Source organism: Poecilia formosa, unplaced genomic scaffold, assembly GCF_000485575.1.
Source record: "Poecilia formosa unplaced genomic scaffold, Poecilia_formosa-5.1.2 Scaffold40, whole genome shotgun sequence".
NCBI lineage: Eukaryota > Metazoa > Chordata > Actinopteri > Cyprinodontiformes > Poeciliidae > Poecilia > Poecilia formosa.
In genome coordinates, this window is record NW_006799979.1 from 184971 (window position 1) to 204837 (window position 19867).

General features: G+C 40.7%; 1 protein-coding gene across 2 annotated transcripts in view; it reads left to right on the forward strand.

Moving 5' to 3' along the window:
- Positions 1-19867, forward strand: part of meis1b (Meis homeobox 1 b) — a 115023-nt gene that overhangs the window by 14008 nt on the left and 81148 nt on the right. For both annotated transcript variants that reach the window (XM_007551083.2, XM_007551085.2), the window contains exon 7: positions 7297-7408. In XM_007551083.2, the coding sequence (XP_007551145.1) occupies positions 7297-7408 (112 nt within the window). The remainder of the gene's footprint in view (positions 1-7296; positions 7409-19867) is intronic.

Consider the following 19867-nt stretch of genomic DNA (forward strand, 5'->3'; position numbering starts at 1 on the left):
ATATATCTCCCTGGCACAGCTTGAAAAGTTCAGGAATGGAAACAAACTTTGAAAAAAATGTTGGGAAAAGACAGAAATGAATGAATGAATGGTGTAGGAGTACGGCTATGTAATCACAAACTGTAAACATTTGAATATCTTTATTTAGTGTATGAAGGAATTATTCTTCTTTAAAAATCAACTGTGGCAAAATAATTCCCACATAAACTTTACTTTTTAAATTGAATCTGTGACTTCCTGTTTTTCTGGGTTATAAATGCTAAGTGACACAGATGGACTTTTCTTTTAGCAGCTAGCCACTAGGCTTGGTGACGACCCACACAGTGAACATGATAGTAAAGGAGGGGGGAAGCATACCTTAATATTAAGGATAGCAGCAAAGAGAGTCACAAAGTCTCCAATAATACATATTAAATGCTATCTATCTGCCAAATGGGGATGTAGAGAGATTACCAGAAAAATAGATTTTTTGTCCTACCATTTTAGACCAACTTTAACCAGAACTCTGTGCTTTTGTCAGCTTAAAGTAAACCTGCTAATCAGGAAACTAACATAATAAAAACACACGCGCTATGTGGGGATACGAAGAGGAATTTGTGGAACATCACGCCTTTCACATCCTCTGAGTATGTGTGTTACTTTCCATGCACTTCTGTTCTGAATAGTTCATTAGTGTTGGAATAAAAGGTGTGGAGTTTGCAGTGCTGCATCAGGACAGCAAGATATGTTACTTTTGCCTAATTTTTTTCTCAGAGTTGATATAGCGTGACTATCTCGGAAGGAAATCTCTAAGCTCTATGAGTTCTCAGGCACCCATTGGCCAAATTAATCAGAAAACATGGCAAGGTGTCAGCTTGACTTTCAGTTTCAAGCTTTTACCATATTGAGGTGAGTGAATATTGATCAGTTTAGGAAGCAGTGTGGTGATGATCATGCAACAGAATTTTTCAGTCTGCCTTACAGTTCTGTTGATGCCTGGCTTATCTGGTGATCAAATTGTGTGTCATATAATGTCAAATGCAAAGGAAGACGATGGCAGAACGTTATTTACTTCGTTGAACACGCATATTTCATCGAATAGATCTGAGGAGTGAGACAGTGGGATAATGTTGGACTTTTTGGCAAAAAAAGCTAGAGTTGGGCAGATTGATTATAATTATCGATATTGATAACATGTCGATATCAGTATTGATTCGATACTAGCATGGTAAGGTCGGTATTGAAGTTTCAGATTCCTTGTTGAAATATTCTTTTAGATTTGTGTCATAGTTTCTCAACTCTACCTCAAAAAATATATATTTTAGATTTGATCTGAAATGGAGATTACTTTGTACCTTGTTTAGCTATGAAAGAACATTCATGTGTTTAGTTTTTCTGTAGTCTCTAAATATCATGTTAGCATGTTCTTATAGTATTTCGTACACTCTTATAAATCTCGTCCAAATTCTGTTATGGGCTTTAACTAAATAATTCAAAGGAAAAGCCACAAAATCTCAAGGTCAGACGTTTGATTACATATTAGACGTAAATAATCAAAGGCATCGATAATGGTATCGGTATCGACAACGCTGATCCTGTATTCACTTTGTATCAGATCAATACCAAAATGTACTCACAGTTAAAGGTTGGATTTAGCTGAATTTTTCAGAGTGATATTATAATACTAAAATTATTTTTTTTACAGCAGTTTACCAGCTGTGCCAACAAATTGGTCTTCTCCTGTAAATATCCGTAACATCAGAAAAGATATTTTGGGCACAAAACAACAAGAGGGAAGAGCTGGGTGGCAAAGCACAACAACCCCAACCATTTTCTTTATTATTGCAAATGAATTGGCAAGGCAGCATTTCTTGCATGAGCGCTTGTATGATATGGGGGTCTGGCAAGGCGAGAAAGGGAAGCCCCCTCTCGCATCTTAGACGAGGCACAATGAGAACGGATCGGATTGGAATGCCTCACCGATCATAGCAGAATCAGAATTTCCAGCAAGGAAAATCTTTTCACGGCGAATTAGGAGGGATGAAGGAGGGGATGAGGAGGGTGGGGGGAAGAAAAAAGGGAAAAGGTATGTGTGGCTCTAAAAAAAAAAAGAAAGAAGCAGAGCTCCCTTAGCTTGGCGCGGAAGATTTAAGAAGTTTAGCTAAATCTAGGCAGAATAGAATGTGGAAAATTGAATTTACTGAACAATTAGGCATTGAATTAATCTTTATCCTGTGCAGGAGACATGGAGCAGGTTGAGAAATTTTAAGGGGAGGGAGGCGTTTTCTGAGCGAGAGACCACGGCGGCTCATTAAGCGAACAGAATGAATCAAGTGTGAAGCCTTGGGCTCGGAGGGACGCTCCTCCTCCTCCTCCTCTTCTTCCTCCTCCTCCTCTTCTCTGTTTCTGTTTATTCATCTGTTCATCCTCTGAATTTACATACATTCAAGGTGTCCCTATTCTTTCTGGTGCTTTTAAACTGTTGTTAGCACAGGGTAAGTGTGTGTGTTTGTGTTTTTTCTGGTCAAGGTGAGCGCTTTTGTTATTATGGCAGGTGTGCATGTGTTTGCGGAATAAAAAAAAAAAGTATTTGGTTGTGTGTGTGTTTGTGCACGCTAAGTGACCAAGCAAGAGGAGTGTGTTTGAGAACACACACATGCTGCGCAGCCTTGTGTGCACCGGTTGTGTTATCTCAGCCGTGTGTGTATTAATTGCGTGTTGGATCAGAGCTGGGCCCCGTTCCATCCAAAGGGCGGCCTGTGATTATAAATAAACTCCCCCCTCCTTCCCCTTCCCTCTCTCCCGTCCCCGCAGAGATGCCACCAGGGCCCCGTCTCGGCCCCGCCCCGTTTCCCATGGGGCCGCGGTGGCCACCTCCCAGCAGGCAAAGCGCTCTTTTGTTCAATTACAGCTAATGCGGTAGTTTTTTTCTTCTTCTTCTTTTTTTTTTTTTGCCGATTCCCCCTCTGTTTTTTTTCCCCTTCGTTCTAATTATATTTTCAAATGGAATTTGTTAGAGAATTACAACAAAAAGGACATGGAAAGAAAAAAAAAAGGGAAATCACATCCTTTTTCACAAGCCGACGCTCTTGGGTTTTTTCACTTCTCACCGCTCGACATCCCCGGGGGTGGGTGCTGTACTATTCCTCTTTACGGAGCTCTGAATAAACATGTTCGGCTTTTTTTCTTCTTTTCTCTCTCTCTCTGTCTCTCCCTCTGTTTTTTTTAAACACAGCAGATTTGGAAAGAGTTGGCAAAAGCTGCTGTTAACTGTTTGTGTTTTGAGCATGTGGTCTGGATTACCTCACTTCTGATGTGCTCTGGAGTCACTCGGTCATGCATGGGTGTTTCATTTTTTTCCTCTTGTTCCACGGTCAGCAAATAAGAACTTATAAAGAGTCGAAACACACACACAAAAAAAACAAAAACAACAAAAAACCCGAAAACAATCATCCTGGTTCTTATCCCCGTTAAAATCAGCGTCCCTGTCCCTGTCCCAGGCATGCCGTCGCACAGGAACTTCAGTCTTTATTGAAAAGCCTCAGAGTCTAATTTGGAAAACGATTATATCGTCCATGTAATCACTGGATTATAATTTCATAGCCTGGGAACATCAAAGCAGCTCTAATCCGCTCCAAATGTGTTGAATTTGCTGACTTGTATTTTCTCCGCTCAAGTCTACACTCTGTTTTAAACAAATCCCATGTCATGAAATAATGTCTTCTTTTATTTTAATAAAGCTAAAATCAACTCCAAACCCTTCACGCAACGGCAGCAGCGCCAATCGCAGCGTCCCAATTGAAACCAGTTGTTCCCATTCCCACAGCGTTCCTCTCCTCTCCCCTCTTCTCGTCCTCCTTGCGGGTTTCTATCACTCATTTCGTCACAAAACGACCTAAAAGCACACGTGCACACCCCCCCCCCCCCACACACACACACTTTTATATCTGCCTCATTTGATTTCGCAGAGTAAAGGCAGGCGGGCGGAGGAGCCTCGATAAGCGTTTGCGTTGCGTTCTGTTTGTTTGTGATATGGAGTCGTTTCGGAGACATTTGATTCCGTTTCCCTGCTCCTGTGACGTCTCCTTTCTCACCCCTGTCTTCAGCGCTAATGTTGCTTCGCAGAGCGCCGGGAGACATCTGGTTTGGTTTCACTCACATGTAGCAGCTTTTCTGTGTTCGGCAGGGCCCGCGCGCTTTCTTTGCTCTTTCTGTGTACGTTCATGTGCAGCGTGGTGCCAAAGCAGTAGTCTCTGTCGAGTTTTGTGGCGTTCTGTTCACGCCACAGCGGCAAACTTTGATGTGTTTCGGTGAATTTCGTGTGATGGACGAACTAAAGTAATTATGAAAGGGAAGCAGAAGAATTCCAACGTTTTGTGGAAGTCTGAAGTGCGGCGTGCCGTTTGGACTGGATGGAAAGCGTCTGTGGTAGACATGCACCTGATCCGATATCAATATCAATATCTGTATCGGTCCAGATATTGAAAACAATTCAGGATCTGGAATCGGTGACAGTGTGGGCAATCTATTCAGTCTAACTATGTGTTGTGCGCCCTTATGCTTTATTTGTTTTACATTTTCTTGCACATTTTGAACCATTTAAAAGGTTTGCTGTTTTTTTATTTTATTTTTTTACATTTGACCAAAGTAGTATTGATTTTATCAGTTTCAGTTTCTTTATTATTTATTTTACTTTGGGTGTTGCACTCCTAATTGCACTGACTGAACATTAAAGTTGTTTTTACATGTTTGACCAAACTTGTGAAGCTATCAAGTGCAGAGTTATCAAATTAATTTGTGTTTCTGTAATTTGTGTCGGTGTTTTTTTTTTTTATTTTATTTTATTTTTTTTTTAAAGAAACATTTTAATTAAATTCAGCTCTGTTTTTCGGTATCGGCCGAAAACCTTAGATATCAGTATCCGTATCTGAAGTGACAAAAGTGGATCGGCACATCCCTCGTCTGTGGACATCAAATTTCAAGTTTTGGCACAGATTTTCTATTGGGTTCACATCCAGGTTTTAACTAGGCCATCATAACACATGTTTGCATTTAAACTAGCAGGTCTGGCTTCATGTTTATGATTTTTGTGCTGCTGGAAAGTGAAGTTCCACTCCAGCGTGTGAATGCAAATTAGTAAAAGAAAAGAGTTTCTCAGTGAGGACGGTGTGTTCAGGTTCAATTTTGGCCTCATCTGACCAGAGGGTCTTCTTCCACATTTTTGCTGTTTCTATGAAATGGGTTTTTATTTTCTTTTGTCGTTCCAAAATCTACTGAGTTTTTAGCATTAAAAGAATGTGTGGTTACACAGAGTTGCCTTACATTTCTCACACTGACCCGTGAGGCTCGTGTTTTATGATAAAGTAAGAGACGAGATGGAAAATTTTTAATTAGCTGTAACTGTTGTTGTCACCAGAATTTTCAGTAATAATGTCACATTGTAGCGTTTTCCTGATACTGTGCAGGTCTACCTTGTATCCTTTTCCTTGACCTTCTTGCAACTATGCAGCTCTTACAAAACCCGAAAATGAAATGTTTTTGATCATTAATGCAACAAGAAATTGTCATCTTGTGAGTATTTCCATAAGCTAACATCCACAACAAGCTTTTAAAATAGAGGATTCATGTTACCTCAAAATATGAAAATAGAAATTTCAGCTTACTTTTGTTAGCTTTTGTAATAAAACACTTTAGCTAGATGTAACATGTATTTACAAAATTGTTTAATGTGTGTTTTAGTTTGTAGTGGCGGGGATAAAAGTGGCTTTTTGAGGGGAAAAGTCTGAAGGGGGAGTGAATACTTTTGCGAGGCAGTAAATCTGCATGTCTGAGTGCGACGAAGGCCTCGATGTGTCAATAACTGTGTGATTTATTGTATGCACACTATTTGTGGCGTGTGGTCTTAATGTTTTCAGTCGTATCTGAGCCATTTGCTAACCACTGTCCAGTGTGCAGATGACCCTCATCTGGCCTTACATGGAACCGACTTGCTATATATAAACTCCAGCCTCTTGTCCAGTCGGTAGCTACACGGGGGGGAAGGAGAGCATCAGTTTTGCATCATAAAGTTGTTGTTTTTTTTTTTTGTTCTTGAAGTTGGCTATGCTCAAACATTTTCATTTGTTTTCATTCAGACTCGGCCGGATCGGTATTGCATTTCATTTTGTTTAAGGAAAGATTACGGAAAAGCGTTTGCTTATTTAATTTTGCTCTTGCCGTGCCCAAACTGAAATCTAGCTCCACTTTAGTGCGAGTGGTCGTCCATTTTTTATTTTTATTTTTTTAAATATATATTATTTTTATTTCATTTTTGGACCAAACAGAGAATTCGTACAGACGGGGGAATGCATGAGTTATTTACCTTCTGCTCTCTCCCTCTCTGCTCGGATGACATCACTCCCTGGCGCTTGCTGTAGCCTATCTTAAGTTGTAGCTGTTTCATATTTTCATCTGCTAGTGGTTTGGGGCAAATGGAGGCGGCCACGGATTGCATGCTTCAGAAATCTGAGAACTGAAGCAACATGTTTGCTCTCTATTGATCTGGACCGGCCTGTTTGAGAAACATCTAATAATCTGCATTTTGTCAAAAAAAAAAAAAAAAAAAGACGTTGAAGGGCCTCATGAACTGCAGGATGAGCTTTAGACTGAATCATGAGTTCATTTTTAAGTTTGCATTTGTGACTGTTTAATATGCCATTGTTCTGTAAATGCTGCAATCAGTAAAACAAACCGGAATCAAACTATATTTCAAACTTTTCAAAAGTATTTTTTTTGTCATTATTTGACATGCTGATCAGAGATCCAAGGGCAGTCTGAAAATAGAAATGCAATTTAGTTGATTTTTCCAGCTTTCACAATAAAACACTTTAGCCAGACGTACTATGTTTAGAAAATGGCTTAACTCTGGGTGAGTTTTATTTTGTAGTAGCAAGGATTTCCTTTGCTTGAAACGCATTAAATTAAAGAACAAAATTTGACCTATAAATGCCTTCACCAACATCATACAGTAAAACTATTGATAGGGATGTATTTTGATGTAGAAACAAATTGTAAATACAAAATCTTCTTTTTCTGATGGATTCAAAAAAAAAAAATTCTGCCATTTTTTATGTGTAATGGTATTTGAGGGGAAGGGAAAAATAACAAAATCAGTCAAAAGTAGGATGACAAAGGAAAGTAGAAGTCAGAATTACTTTGACTGGTGCATCTTTACGTATCTACATTCAGTTCACAAATTAAAACTGCTTAAAAACAAAAACCACAGCCAATAGAAGTATTAAAAATGGCCGTCTCTCTGGTTGTCTCTCTCCCGAACAGACATCCTGGAACAGAGACCACGACGACACGGCGTCCACGCGCTCCGGAGGCACGCCGGGACCGTCCAGCGGTGGACACACGTCTCACAGCGGAGATAACAGCAGCGAACAGGGTAAGAGTTCAACCGCTTGAAAAATGAACAAAAAGAGAAAAGTTCCTTACCTCTTATTTCACATTCACTTTTTTTTGTATTTTTTTAAGTATACCTGTTGTGGATGAAGGGATATTGTCTTCCTAACATTCTTTGAGCTTCGATAGATTCTCTCAGAAGTCGATGGAATCGGATTCTCCTAGTTTTTGTGCCTACAACCCTAGATTTGACCTTCTCTTCCTTTGTCCGTTGGTGCACTGTGAGGCTCGGTGTGTTTTAAAGAGAGGCAGACAGAAACAGCACGTTGGTTGTGTTGGGATTGACGCTGCAAACCAACAGCACACAGAAACGCAACTTGATGTATTATTGAGGTTGGTGTCAGGGCGAGCAGTTTGCAGGGTGGCCTGTGCCAGGAGGCAGAGCCTGGGTAGGAGCACAGAACGCTGCCATGCCTCACAAAGTCAACACACACATTCACACGCCGTGTTTCCAACTGAAATCCTGCTTCTTCTTCTTCTTCTTCTTCTTTTTTTATTTTTTTTTATTTCGCCAGTACTGGTCAGCGCTGAGGACTCAGACGTTTTGCTTAGAAAGAAATGAAAAATAGATCATGTGGAAGAGGGGAACGAGCTGATGAAAGATCCCTGAAATTACCGGGCCCGAGACAAAGAGACATTGTACAAGTGTGTGTCCACTCCTCTACCTTTGATGCGTAATAGTCTGGGAGCAGCCAGCCAAGAGCTCATTGGTCGCTCTAATGAGCATGCTCTGTGCCGAGTTTGGGCTCCTGCCTCTGCGACCTTTGCCCCTTATTGACCAAACTGACACTTCATTTTTCACATCTTTCCAATTATAGACTGGCTCCTTATACTACAATGACTCTGTCTCATCATCTCTCTGTCACCTCACATCTCTGTTTTCCTAACTCCGTCTGGGCTCTCGTAGGTTTTTGTTTTGCCGTTGGACTTCATTAGAGGGTAAAATGTGGAGTAGTGAACGTCTGTGTGTGTGCATGTTTCTTGGTGAAGCTGTGTGTTCTGAATTCTGTGATGAATTTAGGCGTGTATAAATACAACTTCTGGTCAACTTATTTTAAAAGAAACATGTCTGAGTTTGTTAAAATTGCTTTAATAACTTCAGGTTTTAGTTGACAGTTCCGGATGTAATAATATAACGTTTTGCTTTTAAAAAGTATCTTTTTTCTCGCAAATGCAGCACAAAGTTTATTAATCACAAACTATATTTCCAAGGATCAGTCTGGAACACTCCAGCACAGGTTGGGCTTGTCCACATATTTCCATGCTTGTTTTATTTTGTCTTGTCTAAAGACAAAATAAAAAAAAATATTCAAAAAATTATTCAAATTTTGGTTTTCCCAAAACAGAAAATGTCACACTTCAAGTTTTATGCCTTTAGGGATGTCAGAATTTAAACTAGTCTTGAAAAGTACAGTTCAAATTCATGACTAAAGGATTAAATTTCCCTTTAGCTTAGCATGGTTTGCAAGCTGTTAGCGTCTAACCGTAAGAATAAGAATATGTAAAACTGAAGAAAATGTAATCTCTGTTTGCCAATGTGCAATTTATAGTTTCAGCATCACTCAGTTGTTTTGGTGTGGCTGTACGTTCACCTCATAAGATGAGACGCTACAGAGTTTGTTAGCATTTGGTGACATGACGCCTTAGCAAGATTACTGAAAGTCTAAACAGAGTTTGAACTGAAGAACGTTATCAAGACTCATTCATAAACAGAAAAGTAGTGCTTTACTTAATTTAGCACCTAGAGGAAGAAGCTAAGCAGATGCTAAACGTTTAGCTATCTGAGTAGCTAACTGTTAGCTTATGCTTACAAATCAACCACATTTAACTGTTTGCTTTCTACTGAGTACCCAACATATTGCCACATAAATAGGTAAAAAGTGTTGGTTGATTCTTTAAGTTCAGCTTTTCATTTTTGCTGGTTTTGACTGACCTGACCGTAAACTGACTTTGCTGCAGCGCGACAAGCCTGCTGTCCATCGTGGGTTGGAGGGACTCAAGGCAGCGCCCACTGCTAACTGTAGCTGCAGTGCAACTGGTGGTTTTATGTTGTCACCAAATGTCACCAATAACACAGAAATAGTTGCTAGATTTGTCGCTGGTCGCGTTTTTGAGAATAATTAGCTAAAGTGGTCTGAATAGTCGCTACATATAGATTATTATGCATGGATTAAACAGGGTCCCAAGCTTAAATCCCATATGTTAATGTCTGAAAAACCTAAAAATAGCTAACACTTACTTCACCAGACAAAATGAATGCTAACACCCAGACTGGATTACACTTAAGCCACATGATCTCATTGTATCCCTGCCTTAGAAATGTCACTTTAGGACAGTTTTGTTGCTTTAAAATTCATAAAATGAGAAATACATTCATAATTAAGTTTTCATTTTATGTTCCTCTGGGACGTTAAGGCAACAGGATCAGCTTGACATCGTCTGGAAATTCTTCTCTAAATGTCACTTTTAAGGACAAAGTGTGTTTATAGACTCAACCATAGAATTTTCTGCTCAAGTGTGACTACTGTGGTAGAAGAAGAAGAAGACACAGACACATCTAAAACTCCAGACTGTGAGAAGGATTTTCCTGAAAGCATGACAAATCACTTAGCTTTAGTCAACTGACTTTAACTAGCTGAAGGAGAGCAACAATGCGAATCTGTTGCGTAATGTTTGCGCTACGAGCTGGTTAAAACCTTTGTTGTGCCTGTACATGTTTAACCACGCGGCGTATTCTTTCTTAATCCCAATTTTTTTTCTTTCTTTTCTTTTTTTTTTTTTTTTTTGAGGGCCCAGGTAGTTTCAAACAACTCTTCCATTTCAGAGCCTGCAGATGTCGCGGTACGTTTTACAGGAGCCCACATAAACAACGGGCTCCCGTAGCATCAGAGCGCAGTGACAACAGTAGAGCGCCGCGGGACGCGTTGGACCGCGTTCAGGTTTATATGGGTTAGCAGCGATCACTGCCACGTCATATTGGCTCGGGCAAATTCTGTGTCATTCACTTGGTAATCCCAGTAAGCTGGTTATTTATCTGTTTGGCACTTTGCTCACTCTCTCCCCGACAGTTGTCTCTCTTCCCCTCTCTCTCGCTCTTTCATCTTCATGTCTCACCCCCCCATTTGCTGTTTTCCCTTGTCTCCCACCTACACTTCAGTCTCCCTTTCATTTGACTGTCAGTTTGTGTCTCTCTCCTCATGCATCCCTGTGCTTTCTCTCCTCTTTTCTCCTCCCCCTTTTTTTTCTTCTGTGCCTCCCACTCACTCTCAAACATCACCTTTTGTCTATCCTTCGTCTTTCCTTTCCCTTTACCCCTCTTTGTTCCCTGTGTGTTCGCCTTCATTTCCTGCCGTGTTCTCTTGCATTTTCCCAACTTTGTCCATGTTTATCTTTCACACTTTATCGTTTTAGCCTCTGAACTTTATTTTTTCTTTTCTTTTCAACCCATTCTTCTCGGACAACACTTTTTCACAGTTCTCAATTACTTCTTAAGCTGTACTGTATGATGTGTGATGTACTAAGACACTTGCCTTTATGCACACAAAAACTTTAATGACACCTCGTTTTTTAGACATAAGTGTTGGAATTGAGTCGTTTCACCGTTTTCAGCCATACAAGCTCAGACTCTTCTGAGAAGACTTTCCATGAGGAGTCGGGAGTGCGTTCTGATGGAAATATTTGACCATTCTACCTGGAGCTTATTTGTAAGGTCAGACACTAATGTTGGATGAGTTGGCCTGTTGCAAAGTCTCCATTATAACCCATCACAAAGTTGTTCTATTGGTTTACAGTCTGGGGGACACGGTCCACCTTACCAAACTTACTTAATGTTGTGGGGTTTTTTTATATTTATAGAAATTGCATACAATTTTTTTTTAATTTGAATAAACATGAACCTAAATTAAAATTATATAAACAGTATTAAAGACTTACTAAGGTTAGGTGATGAGAGAAATATGGTTTAATCTCGCTGGAGCTGTTTTAATCCTCCACATAAAAAGCGTAAGATCTTTTTACCAGTCTCTCTTACTTCCGTCCTTTTCCTCACTTCTGTCCTCAGACCTTTCCTTCCCTCTCCTCCTCTGCTTATCATCTCTTGTCCTCCAGCAGAGCGAAGCAGCTCAGATGAAGGATGCTGGATAGACACGGCCCTTTAACAACTGAATTTGCCTTTCTTTTCTGGAGGGCTATTACTGAGAAAAACACATGCTTCTGCTCTGGTCTCCTTTCTCACCGGGTCATTGCCCAATGGTATAAAAATCGCTGTTTTCACCCGGAAGTGTACTCTCTCTTTCTCTCTTTTGAAAATCAAAGAGCCGGAGAAACGGTGAGAACTATGGATCAACGTGAAACCTATACGTTTTTTTTTTTTTTTTTCCACGATCAGATGGTTAACAACAACTCGTAAACTTGGCAGATGTTTTGCAGAGCTTCGTCAGTGTCAGAGAGGCGGCGGGAGAGAGACGAAGCCTGGCTCTTATTCTTTACATGTGGTGACAATTCTCACATGCTGCATCCTCAGTTATGGTGTTTATGCTTTGACCACAATGCCCATGGTATTTTTTAGCTCCAAATTCCATTGGCAGTAAGAGGGTGGGGGAAAAATAGAGGGAGGATCACATTTGCTTCACACATGTCATTAAAATCAGTTCTGGGTGTCTTCCTTTCTCCCCAGAGGACTCATACTAAGAAAGACGCTTATTTTTCTTTTTTAATAATTTTTTATTTCTCCCCTCTTTCTCCGGGAGATTCTTTGTAAACATCCAGCAAAGCGCTGACTAGAGAACTCCCTGTAGCTAATTAGTCCCGCTCTATTAATCCAGCTGTGCGCTAACTAGTTCCTACCAACAGCCACGCTTTGTTTTAGCGCCCCACAAGCAGCCTTGGATCGTACTCTTGTGTGAAAAGTCATGCTCGGAGGGTAAAGGGAAAAGCTAACAGATCATATGCGCCGGCGATGGCGGGGAGTCCCTCATGTCGTCTCTTTTTCTCGCCGAATGAAGTGGCTCCTCTTTGCCTGTGTGAATTCGCATCGCGTGCGAGGGAAACAGAATAACATTCAGGCGGCGACTTGGTCAGCTGCAGCCCTGCGGTCGGGTGTTTGCTCTCTCTCTCTCTCTATCTGAAAGCTACAGGGTTCGCCTCTTTGCCGGTCGGAATCGTCCCGGGAGCGAGGCGACGACTGCTGATATTAGATATGTATCTCACCAATTACCCGGACTGTTTGTACAAAGTACAGCGCGCCGCGCCAAGACAAATGGCTCCCTGTTAGGCTTCATGTCGGTGTCTGCCTTCGTTCGCTGGTGTCCAAGTGTTGGTTTGAGATTTTTGGAGTTTATGATATCCCGCTCGAGGCTTTTTCATTCGGCTGATTTGCGCTGGAAAAACAAGTAGTACGCAAAACTTTCTGAACTGCTGCAATTTTCTTTGCTCTTTTTTTTTTTTTTCTCCAAGCAGCTGGACTTTGTTGTAAGGATTTCCAGTGGTCTTGATCAGTGGAATCTTCAGGCTTTTTAGAAATCTGTCCATGTGTTTTTTCTTTTAACTTTGGGTGCTTTTTTATATTAGAAAACAAAATTTCGTAGAAAAAAGGTTGCCTTCTGTCTGAACAATGTAAAATAATCTGTGAAAGATGAAAAACAAAAAAAATGATGCAAAGAAGGTTCCCGGTATGTTGGCGTCTGCCTTCATTGTTGGTGTCTTAGTATTGGCCTGAGATTTCAGCTTGTGTTTTAACAAAACACACAAATGTCCAATTGTTTCTTTACCCATTGCCTCCAAGGTCTCAGACTTTCTTTTAGCCTTTTAAAGTGGTTTTGATCAGAAGGTCGTTCTCACACTATTAGCATAGAAGACAGGAAGAAAGAGAATGTCTTTTCCTCCTTAACAAAGCCTGTAACATCTCAAAATGGTTGAAAGGATAAGGGTTTATCAAAAGGCCTAAGCAAGTTGACATACAGTAAATGTCGGAGTAAACACGTGTGATTTTTTTCAAGGCTACTTAGCGACGTGGACTGATAAACCTTAAGCAGGTGTAAAACTTTGTCCTTGGTCATCCAAGACAAAAGATGAATTGTCAGGCCTTAACCCTTGTGCGTGCGAGGACTGAGGCAAACATACAAGGACTAAGGTAAATGATACAAATGATACGTGTGTGGGGTCAGTTGGACCCCATTTGTAAAAACACAAGGGTTAAGAACACACCTACAGTGAATGGACTACAAGTGAATATCCAAAAGTTTTCTATTTTAGAAAAGAAAAAAACTAGCAAAATCCAGCAAAGACCTGGTTTTTCCACCTGGAAATGCTTTGTCTATTAATTTTTTTACTTTTAACCTCAGCAATAGTTTTTATTTTTCATAGATTCAGCTAAAAGAAACGGTGTTTCTGTAACAAGCGTCTAACAGAATGTCTGAAGATCCAGTTTAAACTTGGTCTCTTTGCTAAGTTGTCCATTTTGCTGAGCTTCATTCCTGATTTATCCCTCGAGTTTAATCAGTCATTCAAGTTTATTTGTATAGCATATTTCAGCAACAAGGCAGTTTAAAGAACTTTACACCATAAAAACACAAAAATAAAAAGTAATGAAAACATTATACAGTCACCAATTTGAGAAACCAGTCATTTTGTCGAGTGCCATCATCAAAAACATCAACATATATCAAATGTATTGGTCAGGTGGGTTTAGAGTTACTTTCGAAAGGATTTCTGGAAGTTTGTTCCAGCTTTGTGGTGCATAGTGAATGCTGCTTCTCCATGTCTGGTTCTGGTTCTGGGGATGTAGAGCAGACCAGAGCTTTATGATTTGATTTAGCTTGAGGAGCATAAGTAGCAAGCAACACTTCCTGGTTCCTTGTTTGTTGTCCTTCACCTCAGTTTGTACTATAAGTTATCTGTTTTTTTTTTGTTTGTTTGTTTACTTCTGGGACCTGGTGAAGCAAATATGCTTGAAAAATTCATCGTTTTTGTTTTTGTAGGTTAGCTCTGCTTCACATTTGACTCTTCACATATTTACCTCCAAAGAGTAGACTGCAACTTCAAAGTCTGACAAAATAACTTCTTCTACATTTGTAAAATTGTGATTGTAGAGAATTAGTAGAGAGAGTGAATTTTACTTTTCAAATAGATTCCATACTAATGGATACTTAAGAGTTATTTATGTGAAATAGGGTTATTCACTGTAAAATGTCTTGAAACAATATCAGAAATAAATTTTCGTCATTAATCATAGCATATAACCTTCAGCGGTTGTGAGTCTCCATCGACCAGGCAGAGATATTTCTGATGTTTTCATCCATCCATCCATCCATCCATGCATCCACCCTCCAACTTCGGTGCCCTCCAACAAGGTCAGAGCTCAGACTAGCTGCTGTTGGTGCTCGTCTTATTGGGTAGTTTCCAGAGTTAGGGTGGGCTTTTGCAGATATGGACACAGGAGCCAAGCAATCAGCGATCAGCCTCTGCTTGTCCAATCGTTCAGCTTCCTGTGGCCCCCTCAAAGTCACCGATTAATTGGTCCAATTGTCCAGTAGACTGGAAGAGAGGGAGCTGTGATTGTTTGTGTGGTCTGTTACCCTCTATGAGTTCCTCTACTCATGTATGCTGTAGAATCTGGAGTGGTAACAAAGTTCTGCAAAGACGTGAAGCCTTACAGCAGCAGCAAAGTTACGCCAAACGATTCCACTCCTCTGTTAGAAAAATATCATAATGCATTAGTTAGAGAAAAAAAAAAATCCAAGGATGATCATTGCTCGGCTTGAGGTGCGCGTCGTCTAGACAATGTCTAGACGTGATCGAGCAAGATCTCTCGGTCCGGTAATTGTCTTACTGGTGTCCAGCTTTACCAGTAATCTGTTTAAACGCGAGGCTCTTGTGGGTGGATAAAAGGTATGCGGTTCCCTTGATTTAGATTTTTTTTTCCTTCAGTCGGTATCACAGGAGGTGTGGAGGTAGAGGTAGCTGGCAGACGCAAACACGATTCTCCTTTTGATTTCCTCGGGGTGTGAGTACAGGGGAGGAGAGCGAAAGCAGAATAAAAAAAAAAGAAAAAAAAGGGCTGAAAGAAAGCGTGTAAAATGGAAGAGTAAGACGAGATGAAAGGGGAGAAATCTCTGCGTAAATGCTGCGGAAGCCTTTTGGAGGGTAGAGCAGTGTCTTTATGTGTGTGTGCAAATCGGTAGGCAGAAGGGAGTGGTGGAAAAGTTGTGGCTAATCACGGCGTTAAGTGCTGCTGAGTGTCGTTTGGGAGTTCACCGAGCTGACTGCGCCGGTAAAGAAGTGCAACATCTCTTGTGGAGAGACATTAAGGTAACACTTGCATAAAACATGTGAACCAAACTTTGTGTTCACACGCAGCTTATAAAAAAACCCAATCTATGACAGCTATATAGTCTAATTGCTTCTAAAACGTCCTTACAAAGCAGTCCCGGACTGCGTGTTGCTGGTAGCAGTGTTTATTCCGCCTTCCCCAGATTTACGGCTTCTCAAACATTATTACCTGCAGTGACCTGGGAAAAGAAAAGGCTTCTCGGTGCCCGGGCTTGACCTTTCTCAGTCAAACTCACTGAGGGCTTTACAACTTCTCACTCTCGCTATCGCGGCGGCTGACGCGTCCGCTGTCAAGTAATGACACGTCTTACTGAAAAACGATGTCCCCTGATAAGATTTTATGGCCAGTAAGCAAACTCGAGTGGCCTGAGTTTGCTCCTCTCAAAAAGAAAAAAGAAAAAAAAAAAGAGGAAATTGTTTCAGGTTCCCACAGAGCGGAGTCCGTTTGCATTTAGGATTAAGGCTGTTGTCACACATCTGCTGGAGACGGGAGGGAGCGGGGGGACAGCGACGAATAAGAGAACCTAAAATAAAAGCAAACAGCATGATTTCCTCCACCTCGCCTCTCCTCTCTTATACATCATTTAACATGAAACGATCCTCTGCCTGTTCAATCACATCCACGAACTTGGTTTTATTGGCCTGAGTCAATATTTTATGTGTGAGAAGCTAATAATCATAAACCCATCGGATAAGATGTACGCGCACATTTGACTGTGAGACTTTGGGAATTACGTGGGGGTTTATCAAACATTTAGAACAACAATAACTTTGGAGTATATTAGGTTTTCCAATGACCGTCATAATGACAGGCTTTTAGAAACAGCAGAGTAAAACAAGACAGTGCAGTACTGTTAGGGTTTGTTGGAAGAAAGAACAAGATCTGAAATGTTCTTTTCCATCTGGACACCATACCATTGGTGATAAAAAACAAAGTTGGAAAAAAAAAAAAAAAAATTAAATCCTTGAATTGTAATTCCAAGTAGAAAATCTGGATGTTTTCACATTTCAGAATGCATTTAAAATCCAGCACAAGCAGTTTTTGATGAGGGATGCAGTTTGATTTTATGTTCGACTTATACCCTGAAACTTGAATGTATATTTTCTCACTGAGGAAAAACCAGAAGAGGAACCCAGGGGTTGGTAAAGTTGAGCGTTTGTCACCAATTTTCACCTCAAAATTCAACATGACTGCCACTTATAAAACTTAGAGAAACCAGCTGTTTATTTCTATTTCCACCAGCAATAAACCAGTTGCCAGCCACAGTATTGTCCAATTTCTGTTTAAGTGAACATTAGGCCAGAGTGCCTGGATGCATCACAGGGTTCCCACACAGTCTGGAAAAGTATGAATTTAGATTTTTATTGTTTCCAGATCTGTGTTACCAAGGAAAACTAAAACATATGGCATAGAAAAATGTTTGGATTTCCTGACTTTCATCCATCTGTTCATCCAATTTGAACATGAACGTACAACAGTTGGCGTGTTAGGTTGCCAGTTGCTTTCCAACATGCAACTAGATCACTTGCTTTCACACCGTTAGTCCGTTTTAATCAAACTTCAGTCTGTTTGCCTAGAAAGTCCGCTTTGTTTAAGAAGGTGTGAATGCGCAATCCAACACTGACGGGGAGCAAAAGAAGTGAACCGTGGTCCACCTACAATCTTAGGTCTTGGTGGGGTTGAAGTGAACTCTGCTACGGCTTGAATGCGTATGTGAACACTTCAAAAGCAGGAAGTGGAAATAGTGCAGGGAATTCTGGGTAAATAAAACCAAAACAAATGCCTGCATCTAGCCCAAGCAGGAGAAACGGCTCGTGGTCTTTTACCAAAGACAAAAAGAGAAATCCTACAACTCCTAAAGCATTACGCTTCTTTATTTTGGTTTATATTTTACAAAGAAGGAAGTTGAACTCATGTCTTCTTCTGAGGTTTTTGTGTTTCTTGGTGCAGCGCCACCACAGGCAGAGGAGGGAACAGGATTTTCAAAGGGTTTTTATTGTTTGACGCAAAGCAGAGTGAAAGTGAACCACAGCAGCTGAAAATGTAACAAATGTTGCAATTTTGGTCCCCAATTGAACCGAGTCGACCGGACTTTCATGTGTGAAAACAACCTTGAGCTCAGTCGACCACAAATGTAAGTTCCATCCTCAGAGGTAAATGAAACGCAACACAAGCAGTCAGTCCACTTATCTTTTTGACTACATTGTACATATTAGCTCTGAATCATAGCTCAATTTACAAAGGTTAAATTGCTTTATATTTACCCTGTAAATAGTTGATACCAACATCTCTGCCACTAAAACTCAGCCCCAGTGCCAGAAGTGATACTTGTGGCAAAGTATGGATGTATGTGCTGGCTCCCCCTCCCCTCTCTCCTGCCTCTTTTCACTCTCCTCTGTGTCTTCCCCTCCCGCTGTTTGCTCGTTTTTGACTTTCTGTGATAACATCGGGTGGAATTGCCAGCACGTTTTGAAGCCGAGTTATTGTTCTCTCTCCTCCTTGTTACTTTAAGTTTCCCATGCATCCCTTCGGCTGGTGTATCCGTCCGTCTACCGGCTACATGTGGGCATGTTTGCATGACCAAAGAAATGCAAAGTCTAGCCCCGACCATTACAATATGCCTTGTGTGCAGAATTTACATGAAATACATATTCATTCATGACAAGCATCTGCACGAAATATCATCCTTGGTGCTCCACCCCCGACTTCATGTGCCTTCACTTAGTCTCTGTGCTTCCCTCAAGAAAGTCTCTACATAATAAAAAAAAAAGAAAAATATATATATAATTATATATTTATATATTGCTTTGCAATAATTTATTTAATGCACAAATGCAGATGGATACGTTCATACAGTCTGGTGCTTAAAAAGAAAAGAATAAAAATGGTTTCATTTCATTTGCTTGACTGAGGGAGTGCTAGTGGGAGGGAAATGTATCTTTAGCTCCTATGTTATAATTGTGGCACACTAATGATGTAGACACATTCTCACTGTCTGTTTACAGGAAGCACTCTTCTTTAATTTGTGACTGGTGTGAATGCCAAATGCCTATATCTAATTACTGGTGGTTGCTAAAAGATACTGTTTACACACACCCTCTGTAGCCTTCTCGATGTCTCTCGTGTGTCGGAGGGGAGAGATTAGCTAAAGAATGTTTGAATGCGTTGGAAGATTTTCTCTTTTTTTTTTTTTTCCTTTTTCCTTTGATTTTCTCTTAACGTTACATAACAAGACGTCCTGTTACGCCGACGATCTGTCCTGGAACGCAAAAGACATTTTCGCGTTGATACGTCTTGAAGTTGATCTGAAAACGTATGACCTGACGGCCCCGGTTCAGGTTCAAGTTCTGTGCACCCCACAGCAATTTGCTCAATTGTAGTGCAGCCGTGTCCCAAAGGAACACGCTGGTTTCGTCAAATTACTAGATATCGCTGCGTTTAGGAGTAAATTCTGCAGCTCGCATTTGCAAATGTAAGCACTTTGAAGCGTGGTGAGACACTCATCATGCAAATCAATGTGGCAGACAAGGACAGAACAAAACAAAAAATTGTATACCCGTCCACTGATGCAGTCGAGCATGTGGGTGTTTGGATGAAAAATTACAGCAAAAAGAAAAAAAAAGTGACAAATTTGGAATGGTCACCAACCAGTTTGGGCTCCTTGTAATGCTCTGTTTTTAGCTTCAAATTAACTGGAGTCACATGTCAACTCCTGTGCTTGGTAGTGTACAGTACACACAGCCTGAATAATGCAAAGATAAGCCGTCGAAGAAAGACAATGCCCCGTTCCCCTAATAGCAGCAGTACGGGTTCTAAGGGAATCTGACGGTAAAATCACAGCAGCTCGTTGCTGATGTGTCACAACACATTATGAATGGTCCAGAAAATGACCTTAAACTCTCTCTCTCTCTCTCTCTCTCTCTNTGAGAGAAATATGGTTTAATCTCGCTGGAGCTGTTTTAATCCTCCACATAAAAAGCGTAAGATCTTTTTACCAGTCTCTCTTACTTCCGCCCTTTTCCTCACTTCTGTCCTCAGACCTTTCCTTCCCTCTCCTCCTCTGCTTGTCATCTCTTGTCCTCCAGCAGAGCGAAGCAGCTCAGATGAAGGATG